We start from the raw sequence: 24,609 nt of genomic DNA, 5'->3' as shown, positions 1-24,609 counted from the left end.
GTTTTAACAAGTCTGACTGTAGGGTTTCTGGGCTTAACTACTACATAAACTGCCTCTGCTGCCAAGGAACATTTTCAAGTCAATCCCTCCAGCTTCATTCCCTCCCTTCTAGTGAAGTCTGAACAACTTGGTTAAACTAACAAATATTTAATCCTTGCAGAAGACACTATGGTAGACATTATTGGGTGATCTGAAGAAGAGCTCCTGCCCCCAAATCTTATTGGGGAACCAAAGTACATTTTATGTAAGGAATATATGTATCAGGTTTTTAAAGGGATTTTATTTAATGTCAACAACTTCAGTGTGGTCAACAAACTTATCAATGTAGAGAAGTGAACAATCACACAAAACTCTGCAGCCTGACAGAATTTAATATTATTCAAGAGTAGTGTAGTGAATACGGCAAACAACTGTGAAATGAGAGTTAAAGCTGATGTAGCTTTAATGTAGGAAACAAATCACTTTTGAGATGATGTTATTTCTAAAGAAAAGCAATACTAACCTGGTTGAACAAAAACTACCGCACAGACCTCTCCCTTCCCATTAGTCCTCACCAACCAACTTCTCCATTTCCCAGGTGTGCTCAGTGGCTCTGGTACTATCCACCCAGGTGGTGCTGAAGCAGGTGCTTCCTCCCGTTTTGCGAAGCCATTTCCAGTACAGCCCTAATACCCTTGGTCTCTTCTTGCTTCCCAAATCATGAGCTGTCAACCGACTTCTCCCGTGGAGACGCTCCAGTCTCGCTCAATAGGAAATCTAAATTCTACCTTGTCGCAAGGGGTACCCTGCCAATAATCTTGTGACCAATTCCTCCTCTTGGCCATTGTCACAAGGGTTATTAGCTCATTTTTCAAGATTTATGTAAATATACGCGACTCATTACACCGTGTCATCCTTGAGAAAAAGATATACATAATAGAAATACACATCTACAAGAAGGCGGAGTTCCTTGAATATGTATTGGTTATTTTTTTTTATTTTTATTTTTTTTCCTTGCACACATTTCTAATCCAGTTTAGTTTGCAGGTCACATTAGATGGAATTGCGCCTTCCCTCGGCCATTTCCCCCAAGCTTTGGAAGGACTCATATTTCCTGACATCTAAATCACTGGCTAGCGGTTTCCTGCCCCGCTTCCCGTCTCCTTTTCGCCTCTCAGCCTCCTCCTGCCTGGCTGGTGCCCCGATTCGCCAGCAATGGTGTCCACAGCTCTCAGCCGACCGAAGTGGTATCCAGATTACGAGGTCTCGGTCCTTGGTGTAGTGTCGCTTAACCCCAGCACCCCAGTACCTCCTCCTTCCCAATCCTCTTCTCCGCCCGCCCCGCGTGGCTCTAGGAGGAGCCTAAATGTCCTCTTCCCCAGCTGAAGGGGATTGTGGTGCGTAAACAGGATTAACTCTCTCGCCCCCAGCTGCGCGGATCTGCCCCGGGCCTGCCGGCTGGAGCGAGCCCATCAGTGCGTGGAGGGCGCAGCACCGGAGCGGGGGGATGGGGCAGCTCCCGGACTCGGAGCTATCTCCCGGGCGCGCTTCCTCGCCGAGTGGGGCGGGAGGCCACGGCCTCAGGAGCTGCTTCTCAAAACCCAGGGCGAACGGCCGCGACGGCGCGGGCTCTTAGCTGCAGCCTCCCCTCCGCCACCACCCTCTCCCGCCCCGTGCTTCCTCTCCGCCCCCCACGCTCCAGCCGCTCGGTCGCAGCCCGCGCAGTCCTCCGCCCCCCGGAGCCTCCGCGCCGGTCCCGCACCCAGCCATGGGGGACCTGCCGGGTCTCGTGCGCCTCTCCATCGCGCTGCGCATCCAGCCCAACGACGGCCCGGTCTTCTTCAAGGTGGACGGGCAGCGCTTCGGCCAGAACCGCACCATCAAGCTGCTCACCGGCTCCTCCTACAAGGTGGAGGTGAAGATTAAGCCCACCACGCTGCAGGTCGAGTGAGTAAGCGCGCGCACCGCGGCTGCCCGGCCCCGCTAGGGGTCCGCGCGGAGGACTGAGGCCCCCGGGACAGCCTGAGCCTCTCCCCAGTCCCTCTGGCCTCGCGTCGCGCCCAGCGGGCCCAAGGGTGGGGGAAAGAGGTCAGTTTCCTGCTCTTTTTGGTCCCCTCCTCTGTTTTATGCTTGACTTTCCCTATTCACGCTTCCTTCCACCCATTGCGGGGAGGGATGTTTAAAACAGCGTCAGGAAGCCAGGGTTGGGCCGAGGGTTTGTTTTCTTGCAAATTTTTCATCCCTTTTGCCCAGCCCTTGGCGCGGACCCCGAGGCATCCCGGGTGGTTCACCTACCGCAATCCCAGCCCTGTCGACTCGCCGGATTCAGCCAACCGCGAAGCTAAGGAGCGAGAAGGGCTGAGGAATGAGGTGTAAAGGCGGGGGTGGGATGATTATTGGGGTTCCCTAAGGGATGCACCCTACTCCACCATCAACCCTTATGTGACTGGAGACCTTGGGGCTGGAGTAGCAGCCATAAATCCGAGCTCAGCCTCCTCTGCTTGGGCCTAGTTTCCCGGTTTTCCTTGCCAGGTGTTTTTCATTTTCTCCTGATTTGTTTGTTCATCCTGGTGATGGTGCCTGGGATTAGCAACCTCCCTGACACAAAAGGATGTTTCTTGGTTTATTTGTGGCAGGGATTATCTCTCCCCTGCTACCACAATTTGGTTCACCCAGTAGACTTCTTCAGTATAGAATGGTGCAGTAGTTTATGGGGAAGTATCTAGGGATGTTACCTCTCAGCTTCCACTTAAAGCATGGTGTGAAGTTTAATATGGAAAGGGGAAATAAACCAGCTTACACTATATCTACCATGTGCTGAACTTGCAGGGCGGGGAAGGGTTTTGAATCCACCAGATACCTTGTATAGCTGAAGTGTCATCTGTAGTCGTTAAATTCAATAAACTTGTATTGGCGTTCTAGGTATCAGGCCCTAATTCAAGGACCTAGAACAAAACTGGTTTGTTTCTGGTGCTCTGGCCCATCTACTTGTCACTGTCCCCCACAGCTACATGCACTGGTTACTTTCATTTCCCAGAGTTCTGTGCATCCCCATATGATCCAGACTTCCTTTCCCATCTTTCCTGGCAACCTCTTCTCCCAAGTTATCTGTTCTATAACACGTTTTCTTCAAGGTGGTTCTCTATTTTTTTAAACTAATCTAAAATGAATGTGTTAATGACAACTATTTTTTCTATTTACACTTTAATTTTATCAAGTCTTTTTTTTTTTTTACTGCCCTAACCTAGTAGTTCTTAAACTTGAGTGTCAGAATCATCTAAAATGTTTATTAAAACACAGATGGCTGAGCCCCACCCTAGTTTCCAGTTTGCTATGTCTAAGGGTAGAGCTTAAAATTTTGTTTTAGGCAGGCGATGCTGACACTGCTAGTCTAGGAACATACCTTGAGAATCACTACCTTAACACAAAGGAATGATGTCAGTGAGAATTCCTGATTCTGTGGCTGGCTTTGAGTAGCCCAAATCATGGGACCTCTGATTGTTGGAACAGAAAAAATCATGAAATAACTAGTTCAGTGTTTCTCAACCCTACCTGCATGTTAGAATCACCTAGAGAACCTTAAGATAAATTTACCAGTGCCCAGACCACACCCAACCAGTTGAATTCTAAGTTCCAGGGTTGGGAATGGGGCTGGGTATAGGTAAGTTTTTCATAGCCCCACAAATGACAAACTATAGAGGAGGACTGATGGAGTCTGACTCAGCCTTGTACAAGTGTTCTGGATGAGAATACTGCGGTGAGTCCAGAGAGTTTAAGTAGTTGGTCTAGGGTCACGTGACTGGTTAGTTGGAGAACTCAAGACTCCTGACTTTTCAGAACTTTCTACAACACCAGAATGTCTCCTTTAGCCAAACCCGGTAGGATTCCTGCCTAGGGTGTGGTCCAGACCAGGATGGGGTACCTAAGCTAATTCCTACCATATATAGTTAACCTCTGTCCATTGCAGGAACATTTCCATTGGTGGTGTGCTTGTCCCATTGGAGCTGAAGTCTAAAGAGCCTGATGGTGACCGAATTGTTTACACGGGCACATATGACACGGAAGGTGTGGCCCCAACCAAGAGTGGAGAACGGCAACCCATCCAGATCACAATGCCGGTAAGACCTGTATGGGGGTGTCAGGGCAAATGGAAACCATGGAAAAGAAAACAGTCACTATCTTCCCTTAAGAAATAAAAGGAAATACTATGAAATTATAAAATATTATTTTAATTCATCATTTCATATTGGAATCTATTTGTCTATAATATCCCAATGCAGTTAATTAAATAATCCGTGCTTCTTCAATGGTCAGTTTCTTAGTAATTTCTTATATGGCAAAAATATTAAATCTCTTCCCACACTTTCTAATCTGTTCCATTGATCTGTCTATTCTTAGGCTAATACTGCATTGTTTTAAATGTATTGCTTTTATAATATGTGTTCATGTATTTTGTAACTGGCCACCTTATTAAATTTGCTTGCTAAAATTTTTCATTGAATCTTAGGTTTTTCAGATAGGCAGTCATAATCTACATATAACTGTCATTTTCTGAATCTTGTTTCTAGCCTTACTGCACTGGCTAATGTTTTTAGAATAGTGTTGCATGCTAATGGTGGTAAGAGGTATCCTTGTCTTCAGGGTTTTACTATTAGGTACAATGTTAGTTTTAAATATTTATCATGTTAAAGCATCCTTTTTCTAGTTCACTAAGAGGTATTTTTTTTAGTTGGGAGATGTGTTGAATTTTATCTAATTCCTTTTCCCGTCTATGGAGATAATTGATCTACTTTGATACATTAATGTAAGAATTATATAATAAATTTTCCAATAATAAACTACCCTTTACTTCCTAAAATAAACCGTACTTAAATGTTATGTATTTTTTAAAAAATATCACTAAATTCAATATGCTAATATTTTACTTGGGATTTTTAGATTTTTATTTTATTAATTTTTTTATTTGCTTGATTCATCAGCAAATGTGAGGATTTCTTACCTATCAGGCACTGGAGAGGATTAATGAACAAAATAGATATCCCTGTCTTCATGGGGCTTCTAATCTAGAGGAGGAAAACATACTTTATACATGATTATCAATAAATAAATAATTACTACTATACAAAATATATTGGAAAAAGTAGTAGTGCCTTTGGAGCATATGCCAAGGGTCTTATCCTAATCCAAGATTTTGGGGTTGGCCTTATTGAAAAATAAACAAACAATAAATAAGAGTTGAGGGAGGAGGGAACACTTGAGGAAAGAGGAGCTACAGAGGTCAAGAGCTGGGGGAGAGTATAACGTGTTGTAACGAAGGAGAGAAACCCAGTGTGGGTGGAGCAGAGAGGGAAGCAGAGACCGCTCAAGATAGAGCTGGGGCAGCATAGGTGGATTTCACTACCTCATCTCCAAAGCCACTTTCAGTTTTAAAATGGTATAAGGGTTACAAATATACCTAGTCAGGTGATGAAGGAAGTCAGATTCCCAAATACAGTTATTTAGGAACACTGAATAGGTCTGAAGGCCAGCAAGTCCCTAGTAGGATTCCTTTTTGATTGGGCACAGATACAGAGAGGAGGGGCTGGGAATATATCCTAGCATCTCAAGGATTTACATATTGTTTTAACATGAAAAAAATTAAAACTTAAAAGTGAAAAGGGGCACCTGGGTGGCTCAGTCAGTTGAATGTCTGACTCTTGGTTTCAGCTCAGGTCATGATCTTAACGCTTTCATGAGTTTGAGCCCTGTGTGGGGCTCCACGCTGATAGTATGGACCCTGCTTGGGGGTTCTCTGTCTCTCCTGCTCTCTGCCCCTCCTCCACTCATGCTGTCTCTGTTTCTCTCAAAATAAATAAACTTTAAAAATGAAATAACATATCAAGTTTCAGAAATTTGAACAAAAGCTTTTTAATTTTTTTTTTTTTTTTTTTTTTTTTTTTTTAGTGTTTATTTATTTTAGAGAGAGACAGAGCATGAGCAAGGGAGGGGCAGAGAGAGAGAGGGAGACATAGAATCCGCAGCAGGCTCCAGGCTCTGAGCTGTCAGCACAGAGCCCAATGCGGGGTTCAAACCCACAAACCTCAAGATCTTGATATGAGCTGAAGTTGGACATGTAACCAACCGAGCCACCCAGGCACCCCAAGAAAAATTTTAAATCGACAGTAATCCCTACATTTTGACTCTGTTGATTTTCAGATTACCTTTCACATATATATAGTTTAGAGTTGCAGTCATTTTTATTATATAATCGTGCAACATTCTATACATATTCATTGTTATAATTTTAATGGCAACATAAGACTCTATAATGCTATGTCATAATGATTAGACTGTTCCCCAGAGATTAGGTATGTCAATTGTTCTCATCATAAAAAGTGCTATGATGAATAATTCTGTGCATATAACTACCTCAATAGGAGTAATATTATTTGGCCAAAAGAAATCCTTATGGCTGTTCCCACATATGGCCATTTGTTTTCTGTTTTTGTTTTTTGTTTTTTGTTTTTTTAAGTGTTGTATGTACTCACTTTACAATGTTACCAGCAATATAGAAGTCTGCTATAATCATGACATAATGGGGAATTAGTTTAAAAAATAATACATTTTCTACTTTACACTTTTTACTATAATTTACAAGAATGAACATTTCAACATTTAATTTTCTTTTTGTGTAAATTGGTTCTTTCATGTTTTGTCAATATTTCTATCAAAGATTATTTTTTTTAAAATCAGAGTCCTAGGGCATGCCTGGGTGGCTCGGTTGAGCATCTGACTCTTGATTTCAGCTCAGGGCATGATCTCAGGGTCATGGGATAGAGCCCCTCATCGTGCTCTAAACTGAATGTGGAGCCTACTTAAGATATTCGCTCTCTCTCCCCTCTTTCCCCTCTCTAACCTCCATCTGCCCCTCTACCCTGCTCACATGCTTGCTAGCACTCTCGCTCTCTCTCTCTCCAATGAAATAAGGTAGGGGGCGCCTGGGTGGCTCAGTTGGTTAAGCACCCAGCTTCAGATCAGGTCACGATCTTGTAGTCTGTGAGTTCGAGCCCCACGTAGGGCTCTGTTCTGACCCCTCAGAGCCTGGAGACTACTTCAGATTCTGTATCTCTCCCTTTCTGCCCCTTCCCCACTCATGCTCTGTCTCTCTCTCAAAAATAAGTGAACATTTAAAAAAATTTTAATAAAATGAAATAAAGTAAAATTAAAAAGTGGAGTTCTCATGAAGATTTTTTTTTATATCTGTCATATCTGTCGTATTTCTCTCACTATTGCTTTGCTTACTTTAATTTTCCATTGTGTAGAAACATAATTACATTTAAATCTCTCCTTTTCCTTTATGATTTCTTCTATTTAAAACTGAGAAAGTTATTTTTCCAGAGTTGACAGTTTATTTTGATGTTTCCATAATTTTAGATTTTATGTTATTTAACTTTCTGCTCATTCAAACTTGATTTATATGTTTATACTATAGATCATCTTACGAAGGATTTAAGATTGTATTAGCATTTTTTGAGTCCTAGTAGTAAAGCCCAGGTTCTTACCTATAATGCCCACATCTAGAAGAAGCAAGTGCTTGATAGTTGATTGTTCCAACAATGACCACACTGGTCATGAGCATTGTCCATGTACTTGTATGGTATCTGTAATAGGCTGATTCTAAGGAAAAAATTGAAGTTATAGAAGATTTCCTGATAAAGTCAGCAGACTTAATGTTAAATTCAAATTTAATTCTAGTAATGAAAGCCTCACATAGCCTTTAACACTATTTTATGACTTTTGTCATCAGTGTTTCAAGCTTAAATATTGTAAATTACAGACACAACCACACTTTCACAGACCATAAGGAAGCCTTGAAATGTCCAAGTAAATCCAATTAATCAAGTAGGTGAATCCAGCAAGGGAAACTGAATTAAGGGTATACAAGAGAAACTTCTTAGAAGTGTAAAGTTACTTCAAAGTATTTTTTTTTTTTATCTTTGGATAAATAATGCTGGGATTATTGGCTATGGGGGGGGGGAGGGGCGGGGAATCACTGTTATTCTTTCCTGATACCATACCTCAAAATATATTTCAGATGGATCAAGGGGTTAACTGTAAAAAGTCAACTTCTTAAAAAATTGGCATGAAAAGAATTAAACCTGAAAGAAATGGAAGATATCCAAAGCTAAAAATTGAAAGTTTTGATTAAATGCAATGTAAAGTTTCTGTCAAACATCATAAAGTTAAATTTTCATTAAAACATTTAAAAAATTTTTTAACATTTATTTATTTTTGAGGGAGAGAGAGAGAGCGTGAACTGGGGAGAGGCAGAGAGAGAGGGAGACACAGAATCTGAAACAGGCTCCAGCACAGAGCCTGACACGGGGCTCGAACTCACAAGCTGTGAGATCATGACCTGAGCCGAAGTCGGATGCTTAACTGACTGAGCCACCTGGCACCCCATCATTAAAAGACCATTTAAATTAAAAGGCAAATAACAATTGGTGAAAAACTTATTTGTAACATGCATAGTATCCTAAGCTATGTTGCCTTGATTTTCAGCCACTGCCCACACAGACCTTGCTTGCTGCCATTAGTGACTTTTCACAGCCCTTTACTACCCACTGAAGCTGAAGGCAGGAAGTAGTCAAATGATATCTGACTTAGGCTGATGGCAGTGATCTGTTTATTCAGGTAATTCCAGAGGCCCCAGCACTGGGAGTGAATAAAGTGATACCCAACTCTTAAAGCTCTCAACCTGCACTTCAAACACCAGCACTGATTTGTACCTTAATGTGACTGATGCCCCACTCAGTCCCTCCAAGGAGAGAGTCCAGGTGGAGACTCTGTTGGCACAAATCATCCCATTCCCCTTTTGTTGGCCCTCTTCAGTGGGAGGCTGGTGGGAGTTTGAAGGAACAAAAAGGGCAGGGACTTATAGGCGCTTGTTAGGAGGCTATGTGCACAGAGGTAGGTAGCCTTACACATGTCTTCCCAAATAGAAAAGTTGTTCCTCATGTCAGCTCTGTGGAGTCATTTGGCAAGATCTGTAACTTAATATACAAAGAATTCTTAGAAACCAGTGAGAAAAAGATAACCATGGGATGTGGCAAATGGAAAAATAAGCAAAAAAAAAAAAAAAAGCAATTCACAGAAGAGGAAATACAAATGACCAATATATATATTTTTAAATGGCTTGATTTCACTATTGTTAAAAACAAAAACAAAAAACAAAACCCTACAAATAGTGCAATGCCAATTTTCACCTACAAAGTCGGTGAAATATTAAAAAATAATACCAGTTCAGTGCAAGCATATTTCTTAATGAAATATAGTAATTTTTATAAATTGATATTGTATCCTACAAACTTGCTAAATTCACTTATTAATTTTAGTAGCTTTTTTATTAGATTGCTTAGTATTTTCTGCAGAGTGGTTCATCTATAAATAGAAACAGTTTTACTTTCCCTTTTTTTTTTTTTTTCCCTCTTGCCTTAAGGTACTGGCTAGGACCTTCAACACAGTGCTAAACAGAAGTAGTAAGAGCTGATGTTCTTGCCTTATTTCCAATCTTACAGGGAAAGAACTCATTCTCTTACCTTTAAGGGTGATATTAACTATAGATTTTTTTTATCAATGCCCCGTAGTCAGATTAAAGAACTTTCTTTCTAGCCCCAGTTTGCTGAGAGTTTTTATCATGAATGGATGTTGAATTACCAAATATTGAATTATCCATCTATGGATATGGCTTTTCTTCTTTATTTTTGTTAATACAGTGAATTATGGGGATTTTAAATTATTCAACCATCCTTGAGTTCCAAGGATAAACCTCTCTTGGTACTGTTGTAAGATCCTATTTCTAGATTTGATTTATTAATATTTCAAGCAAATAAAAGTTAAAAGCAAATTTTATGCATATGTCCATGAGGAATTTTTGTCTGTAATTTACCTTGTAGTATCTTTGTCATTTGTGTTAGGATAAAACTGGCTTCATAAAATGAATTAAGGGGCAGCTGGCTGACACAGTCAGAAGAGCATGCAACTCTTAATCTCTGAGTTGTGAGTTCGAGCCCAACATGGGGTATAGAGATTGCTAAAAAAATAAAGTCTTTAAGGGGTACCTGGGTGGCTCAGCTGGTTAAGCATCTGACTTCGGCTCAGGTCATGATCTCATGGTTCGTGAGTTCAAGCCCCGCATCAGGTTCTGTGATAACAGCTTGTAGCCTGGAGCCTGTTTCAGATTCTGTGTCTCCTTTGCTCTCTCTGCCCCTCCCCCACCTATGCTCTGTCTCTGTCTCTCTTTCTCTGTCAAAAATAAACATTAAAAATTTTTTAATTAAAAGATCTTTAATAAATAAATAAATGAATAAACAGTAAAATGAATTGAGAAGTGTTCCTTCCTCTCTTGTCTAAAAGAATTTATGTAGAATTGTTATTTTTCCCTTAAATGCCTGAATTTATCAGTGAAGCCATTTGGGCCTGAAATTTTCTTTCTGGGAAGATTTTTAACTTTGGATACAATTTCTTCAGTAAATGGAGGTCTACAAATAGCCTGTAGCTTTCAAGGATTTTGTCCATTTCATTAACTGTATTGGTATAAAGTTGTTCCTAATTTAAAGTTTTTAAGATCTATAGTGATAATATCTCTTTCATTCCTGATATTGGTAACTTGTTTTCTTTTTCTTGCTCTGTTTTTCTAGGGGTTTATCAATTTTTAAATTTTATTTGTTTATTTATTTAAAGTAGGCCCCAAACCCAGTGTGGGGCTTATACTCACGACCCTGAGATTAAGAGTCACGTTCTCCACTGACCAAGCCAGCCAGATGCCCCTACGGTTTATCAATTTTTTTAAAAATTTTTTAATGTTTATTTATTTTTGAGAAAGAGCAAGAGAGAAAGAACATGAGTGGGAGAGGAGCAGGGAGAGAGGAAGACACAGAATCTGAAGCAGGTTCCAGGTTCTGAGCTGTCTGCACAGAGCACGACGTGGGGCTCAAACTCACAAACCATGAGATCATGACGTGAGCCTAAGTCAGATGCTTAACCAGCTGAGCCACTGAGGCACCCCAGGGTTTATCAATTTTTAAGACCTCTTCCAAAAGCCAGATTTTTGGTTTCATACTTTTTCTTTGCACTTTTTTTCTCTAGAGTCTTATAGTCTTTATCATTTTCTCTTTTCTGTTTCATTGATTTCTACTTTTTATTATCTTCTCGACCACTGGACTGACTAAAATTAAGAGGACTGGCAATGCCAACTGTTGGATAGGATGTAGAGCAACTGAAATTCTCATATTGCTGGTAGGAATGTAAAGTGGTGCGATCAGGAAAAGTTTGACAGTTTCCTATAAAGTTAAACATACTGTATAATTCACAGAAGTTTTAGTCCTATCTGTTCAACTAAGAGAAATGGAAAACGCGTGTTTACTAATAAAACTTCAAAAGGTACAGGAGTAGAGAGGCTTGGAATCCGGTAGGAACTGATAGATCACTCCACACTAAAAGTCACAGATGCTTATTATACTGAAGTTGTTTACCAATGAAGTAACATCATGCTTCTATCAATAAAATGTTGCTCTGTGCTCTCAAGTCAATGGATTTCTGAGTGACCCATATGAATTTCATGTCCCTAATGGAAGTGGGTGGCATGGAGAGAAGTACTCTAATGATTCTAGGCCGACTGGTTGTAGGACCATCGATATTATTTAAAACAAACTTTTCAGACTCCTTATTTGTTACTGAAGATGACAGATGAGTCTCCTCTCCATGGAACTGGATGCTTCTCTTCCATATCAGTTGTAAAATAAAAACATACCAAGGCTTGCAACTTGTACAGACAAGTGGCAAATAACATGTCCAGGTCTATAGTAAAGTGTCACTTTCAGAATACAGTAGACTGGGTGGCTTAAACAACAAATATTTATTTCTCACAGTTCTGGAGGCTGAATTCCAAGACCAAGGCACTAGCAAATTTGGTGTCTGATGAGAGCCCTCTTGTTGGTTTAAACAGTTGCTTTCTTGCTGTATCCTCACATGAAAAAGCATAGAGACATCATCCCTTTTTTGTCTATTTTTATAAGGGCACTAATTCCATTCACAAGGGCTCCACCCTCATGAACTAATTTCTTCTGAAAGGCCCCACCTCCAAATACCATCACATTGGGGATTTAGGCTTCAACATATGAATTTGCGGTTGGGGGGGCGGGGCGGATACACACATTCAGTGCCTAGTAGTGTCCTAAAGCGTTCTACATATGACAATCCATTCATGTTCTTAAGGAGAAAAAAGAAAAATTGTTCCATTGACTCTTATCTCATTTGCTTATATAAGCAGTTTGGTTTAGTGATAATAGCTACCAGATAGGAATTAGGAAACCTAAGTTCTTGACTTTCTCCTATCGTTAGTTAGCTGCATAGTCTAGACCTAGGGCAGTCACTTAACCTCTCTGAATCTTAGTTCTTTCATCTGTAAAATGGAAATGCTAAAACTAGTCAAAAGACCAGAGTAGAATGACATGTGTAAGGTATTATATAAAATAAGAAGTGCTATACAAATGCAGAGAATCATACCTGTGTAAATCACATCACCCAGGGAGCCTGACTGGGTAAGTTTTCCTTGGAAGGCACAGATGGGTTGGGAGGGAGTAGAGAGCCTGTGTAGTTGCTTCTGTTCTTTAAGAAGAATATCAGCTTTTGAGACCCCATCTGCTCCTATATCAGAGGAGAAGAAATTCTCAGCTAGGTGTTGAGGCATCCTGGAAATAGAACTCCAGAAGAAAGACCAGGAAGAAGGCTAATGGGAAGTTAGGACAAGTAAGGCATGGGGAAATATATGCATAGGTAGCAGCAATTAACTACAATATGACCTTGGGTCCAGTACTAATGAAAGAAAAAAACAGGGTGCCTGGATGGCTCAGTCTGTTGAGCATCTGACTCTTGATTTCAGCCCAGGTCATGATCCTAGGGTCATGGGATCTAGTCCCATGTTGGGCTCTGAGCTGGTGCTGAGTGTGGGTGTGGAGCCTGCTTGAGATATTCTCTCTCTCTCTCTCTCTCTCTCTCTCTCTCTCTCTCTCTCTCTCTCCCCCCTCTCTCCCTCTCTCTCTCTCTTTCTCTCTCTCTCTCTCTCTCTCTCCTTCTTCCCTGCTCATAATCTTCTTTCTCTCTCAAACTTTAAAAAAAAGAATGATTTCCCCCAAATCGAGTAAACTAAAAGACTTGGAGATGTATGACTTAGAGAAACAGTTTACCAGTATCGGCACTGGAGAAAGTAGCTATAATGTATGGACTCACCAAATTATGATAGTAGCCAGTAAAGCTATTACAAATCCCAAGCATATGCAGCTATTAAAGAGGAAGGTACTTTATAATTCAGTTTTCTGGTTTCTGTTTTCATTGACGTTCAAGTACACATTTAGTATTTCGTTCAGCTACTGAAGAGCTGAGATTAAGCCTTTAAGATACATCAGGCTCTGCTCTGACAGCGTGGAGGCTGCTTGGGATTCTCTCTGCCCCCCACCCATACTTCCTCACATGCACTCTCTTTTTCTTTCTCTCAAAATAAAAATAAACCTTTTTTAAAAAGAGGAAAAAAAATGAATTAGAAGCACCTAAACATTCCATATCTTTTAGCTCTGACTGTTGCTGTCAGCAGATTTCTACAGTGGTCTCCTGTGTTACCTTGAGACTTTCTTAATTTTTAGGTTATTCAGATACAGTGTCACACCTTAAGGTTTTTCTTCCCTGTAGTCATAATCATCTTTGTTTTTGCAACCAACTTTTATTATATCTATTTCAAGAAAGGCCTCGGTGTTGTTTCTCCCACTTACCTAGCATGGTCTCAAGCTGCTTTCCTCAAAAGATTAGCTGGTATGTGTAAAATATTTTTATAGCTTAATGTAATTCAGTTGTACTTAAAATGTGCAGTGCCCTGTGCTGGTCAAATAATAATAATCCCTCTTTAAAAATCTTGGTCATTTAGGGGCGCCTGGGTGGCGCAGTCGGTTAAGCGTCCGACTTCAGCCAGGTCACGATCTCGCAGTCCGTGAGTTCGAGTCCTGCGTCGGGCTCTGGGCTGATGGCTCAGAGCCTGGAGCCTGTTTCCGATTCTGTGTCTCCCTCTCTCTCTGCCCCTCCCCCGTTCATGCTCTGTCTCTCTCTGTCCCAAAAATAAATAAACGTTGAAAAAAAAATTTTTTTTTTTAAATCTTGGTCATTTATAAAATGAGATTTCAATTTATTCTTCCCATAACAACCCTGCTGTCAACAAAGCTGTGATCTTTTCATTACTATATATGTATCCTTGATAGAATTTATAAAACTGCTGGGGTGAGGGAGATATATATGTTAATTTTTTAGGGATGATAAATCCATTTCACCCTTTAAAATATTCTGATTATAGGGGTTTCTGGGTGGCTCAGTTGGTTAAGTGTCTGACTTTGGCTCAGGTCATGACCTCACGGTTTGTGGGTTCAAGCCCCACGTGGGGCTCTGTGCTGACAGCTCAGAGCCTGGAACCTCCTTCAAATTCTGTGTCTCCCTCTCTTTCTGTGTTCCTCCCCTGCTCACTCTCTGTCTCTCTCTCTCAAAAATAAATAAACATTAAAAATAAAAACAAAATGTTCTGATTATAAAAGTAACATATTTATTGCAGAAAATTCAAGTAGAAAAGATGGAAAAACACTCAATTTCTTTACTTAGAAACTTTATTGTTAATATTTTTCTGCTATCTTTTTTATGTCTTATTTTACATACTGGAGCTCATACTGTATATATACTGTCTTTATCCATCTTTTGCTTGTTGATACTGTTCTAAGCATTTTCTCTCATCATTAAAAACCCCAAATTCCTGTGAAATGGTTATATAAATCCATCATATGGATATGCCACCACTTCTATTATATTACCCTGAAGTTGGATGCTTAAATTGCTTCTGGTATTCAGAAATTTTTACCAAGTTGATAGGTGAATAATATCTCTGTAAAAGTTCACATGTATTTTTAATTTTTTATTTTATTGTAGAGAGAGAGCATGCACATGACTAGGGGAGAGGAGCCGAGATTGGGGGGGAAGAGAGAGAAAGAGAGAGGGAGGGAGGGAGGGAAAGAATCTCAAGCAGGCTGCACACTCAATGTAGAGCCTGACACAGGGCTTAATCCCACAGCTCTGGGATCATGACCTGAGCTGAAATCAGGAGTTGGATGTTCAACGGACTGAGCCACCCAGGGTCCCCTAATATTACATTAGAAGATTTTTCAGACGTTAGCTATTTTTTTCTTTTTAATGAATGTGTTCCAGCTTTATCCAAATATTCATAGTAGCTTACTAATTAATCATATAATCTTTTATATTCAGGATGTTAACTATTTGGTAATATCTGTTGTAAATACAGTTTAGCTTAATTTTCCTTTCTGATTATAGAAACTAAATCATTGAATTTTGAAAACACAAATAAGTATACAGGACAAATAAAACCCATTCCATCAGTGTTTCTAACATGAATATGTATATTTTAATTGAATTAATACCAGATGTTCTTGTTGGTACTCTGCTTAGTTCAGGTAACAATGGAGAATAATAGAAAAAGTTTATTAAATATCTACATTTAGTGGGAAACTGGGTGGCTCAGTCAGTTAAGCAGCCGACTTAAGCTCAGGTCATGATCTCATGGTTTATGAGTTCAAGCCCCTCATCAGGCTCTCTACTGTCAGCACAGAGCCCACTTCAGATCCTTTGTCTCCTACTCTCTTTGCCCTTCCCCTGCTCTTTCTCCCTCTTACAAAAATAAATGTACATTAAAAATAATAAATTTTTGCATTTAGAATTTCTATATAGTATTCCACTACATAGATATACCATAAAACTGTCTTAAAGATAGGCATTTAGTGTTCAGGTTTTCACTACTATAAAGTTATAGTATTTATTTATTTATGTGTGTTATTTATTTGTTTGTTTGTTTGTTCATTTAGAGAGTGAGCGTGAGTATGCAGCGGGGTGGGGGAGGGAGTGGGAGGGAGTAAGAGAGCAGGAGAGAGAGAAAATCTCAAGCAAGCTCCATGCTGTCATCATGGAACCCAATGAGGGGCTGGATGCTGGATCCCCAAAACTGTGAGATCATGACCTGAGCTGAGAGCAAGAGCCCATCACCTAACCAACCAAGCCGCCCAGGCGCCCATCACTGTGATGTTCTTAAGATAAATTAGAAGTAGAATTGCTCAACCCAAGTATATTCACTCTTTAACCCTTTCAATTCCCACTGGCAGTGTTTAGGATATCTGTTTCCTTGTAGCTCACTAAAAATCCATATTGCTTTTTTTTTTTTTAACCAACTTTGAGGCGTAGTTTCCATGTAATGAATGCACTCATTTTAAGCATACTGATCAATGAGCTTTGACAAATATACATATACTTGTATAACAACCACCCCAGTCAAGATGTAAAACATTTTCCCCAAAAAAGATCCCTCTTGTAGATTTTCATCAATCATTAATCCCTTCCTCCTACCGCAGGTTCTTTTTTGATTTTTTTTTTTTTTTAACATTTGTTCATTTTTGAAAGGCAGAGATAGAGTGTGAATGGGGGAGGGGCAGAGAGAGAGGGAGACACAGAATCTGAAGCAGGCTCCAGGCTCTGAGCTATCAGCACAGAGCCGGACACAGGGCTCAAACTCACGGACCGCGAGATCATGACCTGAGCCAAAGTCAGCCACTTAACCGACTGAGCCACCCAGGTGCCCCCCCTCCCACTGCAGGTTCTAAGTAACCCCAGATGCTTCCTGCTTCCTGTCAGCATAGGTTGTATTCCATCACTATAGATTGGAGAGATAGACAGGCAGGCAGACAGACAGACAGGTGGGGGGGGGGGAGGGAGGGAGGGAGGGAGATGGAATGGAATCATACAGTATATGTGTTCTTTGGGATCTGAATTCTTTTGCTCAGCACATCTTTGAGATCCATCGTTGTTGCTGCCCGAATCATTATGTTTCTTTTTATTGTTGAGTAAAATGCCATTTTATAGATATACCAGAACTTGTTTATCACAAGTGAGTAATGAAACATTGGGTTGATTCCAATCTGGGGCTATAGTGAATAAAGCTACCGTATACTTATACAGGTCTCTAGACTGTTAAGCCATGATCCACTAGAAAAAGGTTCTTTTCTTACCTGGGGAAAGAGTTGGGGACTCTAGGTATATCACCCATTGTTTCAAGTCAGGCAGATTTCTCAGACGAAAGCCAAACCTTGTTTTGGAATCAAATTAGCAGGATGAGGCAATGGTGCAGGATATAATTTTGAGAGCATCTTGGAAAGCCATCTGGGAAGCACCTGATCATCCTCCTCCTGTAGCAGCCTCAAGCATAAGGCTCCTGTTGCTCACTGCCCTGCCACCCTCCACGTCTTCTGGCTCCTGACAAGTCTAAGAATTCTGCCAAGTCAGTCCCTCTCCCTTCCCATGACAGGAGAGGGTCAGAGGAGAAAATAACGTCAGGCATCATGCTGTGTAATGCCAGATCCCCTAAATAGCTCCAGGAGGCAGTAGCAGGGTCAGGCTACCCTGCAGGCCACTTGAGCACCTGCCCAGTGGCCTCTAGGCTATTCTATGCCCTCTTCTTAGCCACATGGGAATTGTATGCTTATGGCTCAGGAAAAATCTGTGCAGTGACCCGCAGGGCCTACCTTCTGGAAGTAAAATGCAAACTTCTTGAGGGCAAGAATCACACCTTATACACATTTTTATATGTGTAAGGCACATAGTAGGCACTTAAATATGGCTTTTGATAATGTGTAATCAAAGCCTGAGACATAGGCCTGGATTCCTGACTTATAAAACTCAATAGTATTTGCAAAAGTTAAAGAAGGGTCTTAAACAATCAAATGCTAAGAAAATATTTTCCCCTGGAATTGAAATTAATGATGGAAGGGCAATTGTGTCTTATGTTTAGTGATATAGTTCATATGTTATTTCATACAACTGTCTTTTGAAATAGAAACCAAAAGATAATCATTAATGACTATTCCCTCTCTTCTCTTCCTCATCCCCCTTTGTAACAAGCTCTGAAATTTTGAGATTCAAAGAGTGGTTTCCAATAATTAAATTTGGAAAACAGATAAATTTGGGGAGTTATTTTTATTAAAGACAGTGTGACAGCAAATGCCACTGGCACAATGGGAATAAGATTCTACAGAGGGGGGAAAAAGTGGTTTACAGCTTTTCAGGAAAATATCTCACATAATAAAGGAAAACAGTGCATGAAAATAAAGGCCTAAGCTTTGCAGACCAAAAGAATCCTGACTGATTACTATTGCTTATGCAGGATCTCTCTCACTACCATTAGCTCTTACCTGTTGCTTGTGGCAGAATGAGGTTTTTATGGGGCGTGTTTCTCTTCCCTCAGTTCACTGACATTGGGACCTTCGAGACAGTGTGGCAAGTCAAGTTCTACAATTACCACAAGCGAGATCACTGCCAATGGGGAAGCCCCTTCTCTGTCATTGAATACGAATGCAAGCCCAATGAGACACGTAGCCTCATGTGGGTGAACAAGGAGTCCTTCCTCTGAAGATGGCTCTTTCTGATGTTGCTGGACAATCTCTTCAAAACCCTACGTTTAGATAACCCAGCACAAGCCTTCACCAAGGCACACCACAGCGTTGCTGTTACCCATCGGGTGCTGATGACCTACTAGCCCCGACTATTTTGAAAGTGTAATTCCCTTCTGATGCAATGCTCCTGACGTAAAAGATTGTGAGTGATGTACCATCCCCAAGAAGATCCCTTTCTGTATTCTGTGTTGGTGTTCCTGCATCCAGTTGTTCCCGGTCATGCCGTTGACCGCTTGTGAGGAGCTCAGTGGAATTGCAGACATATCCCCTTCTTAATGATCCCACTGAATGTGGTGTTTTGTTTCCAAGTTGAGTGATTCCCCCCCCTTTTTTTTTTGTAAAATGCTAAATAAAAAATAACAATGTGTTGTGGGTTCTCTCCCAAGTGTAATATGGTAACATGTAACTTGCAATGTTATGTGGCTCTCTAAGCAGGCTTGGTGAAAATGTAATACAAACAGCAGTGAGTTGGACTCAGATGCTGTGCTTCCTATAAACAGCTCAGCTTTTTCAGGGAACAATAATGACAAATAAAAGGACAAATATTTAAGAAGTATTTATAACACATTAAAACTCTTTCAAGTAACTTAAGGTATTATGTTATGGCCTAACAGAAATGGGAAAAGGCATCGTTGGGGTCCACTGTTAAGGTGACAGAAGTTGTAGGGTTACCCCTTTGGCAAGCTACCCTAGTACTCAAACATGCATATGATGGCATCCCTACGTTCCCCTTCACTTGAACTTTGTAAAACTGTGTATGCAACTGTAATGAACTTTTGATATTTCTTAATAAAGGTATTAAAAATCATGCCTTGACTTGCCTTCTTAATTTGGTTACTATCTGTCTAGCAGGTGGATCACTGCTTCAGGTTAGCCCTATTCAGCTCTCCAGCTAAATTGCAGGATAAGGAGGATATACCTGGAGTAGAATTAGCACACTTAATCATAGATCAGCTTTGACAGTCAACACTCCAGCCAGCTCTAACAAAGTTAGCAGAGACTCTGGCACTTGGTGAGCAATCAGAAAAGCTTATCCTGGGGCGCCTGGGTGGCTCAGTTGGTAAAGTGTCTGACTTTGGCTCGGGTCATGGTCTCACGGTTCATGAGTTTGAGCCCAGCACCAGGCTCTCTGCTGTCAGTGTGGAGCCCACTGCGGCTTCTCAAACTCCCTCTCTCTTTGGCCCTCCCCCGCTTGCTCACTCTCTCCCCCAAAAATAAATAAACATTTATAAAAAAGAAAATGTTTGCCCTGTCTTCTCTCCGCTCCTCCTTCCACAACGACCAGTCTCATCAGCTGGCTATGTAGCTGAGCAGCCTGAGGACGCACTACTGTAACAGAGCACGTACACCAAGGTAGAGACCTCCTTGCTTGCTCCCAGGGTACTGCAAGTTAGGTGACACAAAGCCCTTACTCCATGCAGTTTGAGGGTAAATTCCCTGAGAAGGAAAGAAACTTTTTCTGGAAAAGTAACATACTACTCTGCAACAGTGTTGTCATGTTCACTTGGGAAGAACAGCTCCTACCCTGTGGGGAAAAGTTAGCTGTGGCTTTGCTTTTTTTGCTACCTGCAAAGCCTTTGTAGGAATATGCTAGGTTAATGGAAGTGTAAGCCGTTTATCGTAGAACCACGTTGGCAAGGCTGGCCCCAAACCCTTTGCCCCTCTAAGTCACGTACCTGTAATGAGGCTGTACCGCCAGCAGGGCACAGCAATGCCTTGGGTTTAGGCTAATCATGAGCGATGTTGAAAGAGAGCAGTATGTTTCTCAATTCATTTGTCAAAAATAATAGTGTCTATTACAACTGCTAAATACAAGCATTAATCCATTCCTAACCTCTGTATTTTAAAAACCAACGTTCAATTATTTGAACAGACACTGAGATAAGTAATGGATTTACTACAGACAGAGGTTTAAGTTTTCTTCCAGAATATCCAACAGAAATGCAGGCTTACAGGCGGTGGGAAAACGTGAAAATGATATCTTCTAGTCTTTTGAAGCATTCGATTAGGAAATACTTTCATTTGTGAAATGAGGTTTCAAGCTAGTGACTCCTCTGTCAGGGCTTTAGTATTGGTTTTGAGGAGGGGAAGCAATATCACAGCTTCTGTAATTTTTTTTTTTTTTTTTCAACCAGAGGCTTTAATTTTTGAGTTTAGAATGACGCAGGGCTGGGGCAATATGACCTGGTGTACCTGCACACACCCTCCCACAGAAGAGTGGGAAGGTGAGCCCCAGACAAGAAGCTGGAGGATCTGAGTCCCGCAAACATGCTGGTTGAGCCTAAGTGGTCACCACCTTTGTAGGTCTCCGCTTGTGTCTAAAACAAGGAGTTAGGCTAGTAGAATTCTAAAGCCCTTGGGGCACCTGGGGGGCTCAGTCGGTTAAACCTCCCACTCTCGGTTTCCGCTCCGGTCATGATCTCAGGGCTTCATGGGCTGGGGCCCCATATCAGGGCTCTGCGCCGGCAGAGTGGAGCCTGCTTAGGATTCTCTCTCCGCCCCTCCCCCCTACTCACGCTGTCTCTATCTCTCTCAAAATAAACAAATTTAAAAAAAAATTCTAAAGCCCTTTAAGTATCTCAACTTTACACTCTCCCTTTTTTTAATTTAGTTTTCATTTATTTAGTATTTTTTAATTTACATCCAAGTTAGTTAGCATATAGTACAATAATGATTTCAGGAATAGAATCCAGTGATTCATCCCCTACATATAACACCCAGTGCTCACTTAACAAGTGTCCTCCTTAATGCTCCTTGCCCATTAGCCCATCCTCCCACCCAAAACCCCTCCAGCAACCCTCAGTTTGTTCTCTGTATTTAAGAGTCTCTTCTGTTTTGTCCGCCTCCAAAAAGTGTGTGTGTGTGTGTGTGTGTGTGTGTGTGTGTGTTTTCCTTAGGGCTAAGAGGTAAGGTTGAATCAAGAGAGGTGGGGAGGAGATGGAGAAGAAGTAAACAGGAAATCTTAACAGCTAATCTGCCACGTTAAGTGATCTTTCCTGGCATATACTGTTCTCCTTATGATTGGAGTCCAGCCCAGTCTCTCTGGCTAGTTCTCGCATAGCTCTCCTCCTACTCCAAAATTTGAGTGCTCAGCTATATCAAGCTGCTGAGTTGTAACTTTGCCCCTCAGCCATCTGGAAGGGCTATTTTTATACAAGTTGTAGCCATGTCCCTCTACTTCTAAGCATCAGATGGCTACCCAAAAGCTTGAGGAACTCGGCCATCCTTCTAATTATGATGATGACTAACACACTTTTGAACAGGTGGAAGAGTAGAAATGCCTTTAATTTATATTTTGTGACACCTCACTTATCGAGAAGTCACTTACCCAGCCATCCAAACTATCTGGATCACAGTGGATAACAGAAAACATGCCAAAAAATAAAGATCCCTGTCACAGATGTCACAAAGTCCATTCACTAAAGGCTTGGGTCGTCCCTCAAGACCTCACAACTCCTACTTCAGAGACAGTTCTAATATATCGGGTGATCTGGTTTCTGGATTTTAGGAAGTTGGAAGCAGAATAATTGGAAGAAAGAGGGCAATTTGTAGGAGTAGATACATTGAAGATAATTATTTTTTCACAGAGGACAAAGAAAGCAGGTAAAGTACATCAAAAAGTGTAATAGATAAGGACATCCCTATACTACAGGGATACAACCTGTGCTAGACCACAGTAGTTTCTGTGGACATCAAATAAAAATTGATATACACAGTCATTGCCCTGATTTATTTAGGAAGATGATCCATTATCTTCAGAAATGTAGCATCATGACTCAGTGTTTAAGAGTTCAGATTCTGGGGGCACCTGGATGGCTCAGTCAGTCAGTTGAACCTCCAGCTCTTGATTTCAGTTCAGGTCACGATCCCAGGGTCATGGGATCGAGCCCCAAGTTCAGCTCTGCACTGAGTATGAAGCCTGCTTAAGATTCTCTCTCTCTCTCTCTCTCTCTGCCCTTCTCCCCACTTCTGCTTTCTCTTTCTCTCTCTCTCTCTCTCTCTCTCTCTCTCTCTCTCTCTCTCTCTCTCTCTCAATCTCTCTCAAAAAAAGAAAAAAAAAAGATCATATTCTGTAACTTAGAAGCCTCAAATCAAATCCTGGCTCATCCTCTTAACAACAGTATGACCTTAGGCAAGTCACTTAATATCTCTCTGCTTCAGTTTTCTCACTTAGAAAATGGAGATAATAAAGTCCCTTATGGAGGGGTTGTAAGGATTAAAGAAGTTAATTATGTAAAATCTTTAGAATTGTGCCTGACACATAATATTATTTTTTTAATTTATTATTTTTTGAGTGTAGTTGACACACAATGTTTCATTAATTTCATATGTACAACCTGGTGATTTGACAAATTTATACATTATGCTATGTTCATCACAAGTATAGCTACCATCTGTCCCATTACATCGCTATTAGAGTATCATTGGCACACACATAGCATTGTTTGGTTCATTTTGTTTAAAAGACAGGGAACAATACATTTCCAAACAAAAGCATTTTAAAAATGTCAAGAAATTAAAAACTGAAGGTATTTAAGGGACTATAACTTCTTCTTCTAGGATATTCCTTACATGAATATGGAGTGATAGTCAAAGTTTATAGTCTATTTTTATACAAAAAAAAAAGAGAAAGAAAGAAAAAGAAAAACATATAGAGACAATATTTTAATGATTTAAAAGTAAATACCTTGAAATAGTATATTTTAAGATATGCTGGAAAAAGAGTTTCTCCACAACCAGGCTTCAAAAAGTTTCTTTTAGGAAGACCCAGTTTTGAACAACATGGAAACATCAGGACAGAGTCAGAGAACTTAAAATATGGTAAAGGTCAAGAATGCTGTCTCAAGTTCTCTCTGTTATTTCATTTCAGGTAGGCAGCGCCTGTATCTCCATTTTCCAGAGGAAAAATAAGTCTCAGCTGCTCAAACTTAAGGCTTCAGTTTAATCAGCTGATTTTATAAGGAACTCCTTTCTTTGAGCCCCGGTTTCCTCACTTATGAAACAGTGACAATAATATCCCCATCACAAAGTGTGTTCAGATTAAATAATATATCACATGCAAAGTACCTTCTTTCTCTTCTCCCCATCTCCTTCCGCCTGACACATTTCATTTAAAATGACTTCATTATGTGCCCACGCTCCTACAGTGTTTGTTTTTTTATCTTGATGGCTTTGCCTAAATTTATTTGCAGTCAGGTAGATCAGTTGCTTTTACAAAGAAAATAACTGCAGCTATCTTAAATATATATGATATATATCTCATAACATATATGAGACTTAAAAATTACTGCCAATAAATAGAAGTACTCAATCTCTTGAAACTCAGTACTTGGTATAGAAATATATAGCACTCTACACAGCAAATTTCTTTTTATATATATATATATATATATATATATATATATATATATATATATGAAATTTATTGTCAAATTGGTTTCCATACAACACCCAGTGCTCATCCCAAAAGGTGCCCTCCTCAATACCCATCACCCACCCTCGCCTCCCTCCCACCCCCCATCAACCCTCAGTTTGTTCTCAGTTTTTAACAGTCTCTTATGCTTTGGCTCTCTCCCACTCTAACCTCTTTTTTTTTTTTTTTTCCTTCCCCTCCCCCATGGGTTTCTGTTAAGTTTCTCAGGATCCACATAAGAGTGAAACCATATGGTATCTGTCTTTCTCTGTATGGCTTATTTCACTTATCATCACACTCTCCAGTTCCATCCACGTTGCTACAAAAGGCCATATTTCATTTTTTCTCATTGCCACATAGTACTCCATTGTGTATATAAACCACAATTTCTTTATCCCTTCATCAGTTGATGGACATTTAGGCTCTTTCCATAATTTGGCTATTGTTGAGAGTGTTGCTATGAACATTGGGGTACAAGTGCCCCTATGCATCAGTACTCCTGTATCCCTTGGATAAATTCCTAGCAGTGCTACTGCTGGGTCATAGGGTAGGTCTATTTTTAATTTTCTGAGGAACCTCCACACTGTTTTCCAGAGTGGCTGTACCAGTTTGCATTCCCACCAACAGTGCAAGAGGGTT

General features: G+C 40.6%; 1 protein-coding gene and 1 long non-coding RNA gene across 2 annotated transcripts; one reads left to right on the top strand and one right to left on the bottom strand.

Annotated features, from left to right (window-relative positions):
- Positions 1-1,612: 1,612 nt before the first annotated feature.
- On the top strand, positions 1,613-19,365 carry CNRIP1 (cannabinoid receptor interacting protein 1). Its single transcript, XM_003984072.6, has 3 exons — positions 1,613-1,926; positions 3,947-4,097; positions 18,350-19,365. The coding sequence occupies exons 1-3, from the start codon at positions 1,748-1,750 to the stop codon at positions 18,512-18,514; spliced, it is 495 nt and encodes a 164-aa protein (XP_003984121.1). The 5' UTR covers positions 1,613-1,747; the 3' UTR covers positions 18,515-19,365.
- LOC123384492 lies at positions 7,529-17,343 on the bottom strand. Its single transcript, XR_006595647.1, has 3 exons — positions 17,118-17,343; positions 12,526-12,666; positions 7,529-7,635 (listed from the first exon to the last, which is right to left on the bottom strand). It is a non-coding gene; the product is annotated as an uncharacterized LOC123384492 (long non-coding RNA).
- Positions 19,366-24,609: the final 5,244 nt, after the last annotated feature.

The sequence above is a fragment of the Felis catus genome, chromosome A3 (genome assembly GCF_018350175.1).
Source record: "Felis catus isolate Fca126 chromosome A3, F.catus_Fca126_mat1.0, whole genome shotgun sequence".
NCBI classification, from domain to species: Eukaryota; Metazoa; Chordata; class Mammalia; order Carnivora; family Felidae; genus Felis; species Felis catus.
Note: the sequence above shows the minus strand (reverse complement) of the source record. Positions and strands in the feature narration are given on the sequence as shown.

What these genes read in the sequence shown, in the direction of transcription:
- CNRIP1 (XM_003984072.6), top strand. Translation starts at nt 1,748, where the DNA reads ATGGGGGACCTGCCGGGTCTCGTGCGCCTCTCCATCGCGCTGCGCATC. An exon ending in CCCACCACGCTGCAGGTCGA is followed by an intron (nt 1,927 to 3,946) that starts GTGAGTAAGCGC and finishes TGTCCATTGCAG; the next exon opens with GAACATTTCCATTGGTGGTG. An exon ending in CCATCCAGATCACAATGCCG is followed by an intron (nt 4,098 to 18,349) that starts GTAAGACCTGTA and finishes CTCTTCCCTCAG; the next exon opens with TTCACTGACATTGGGACCTT.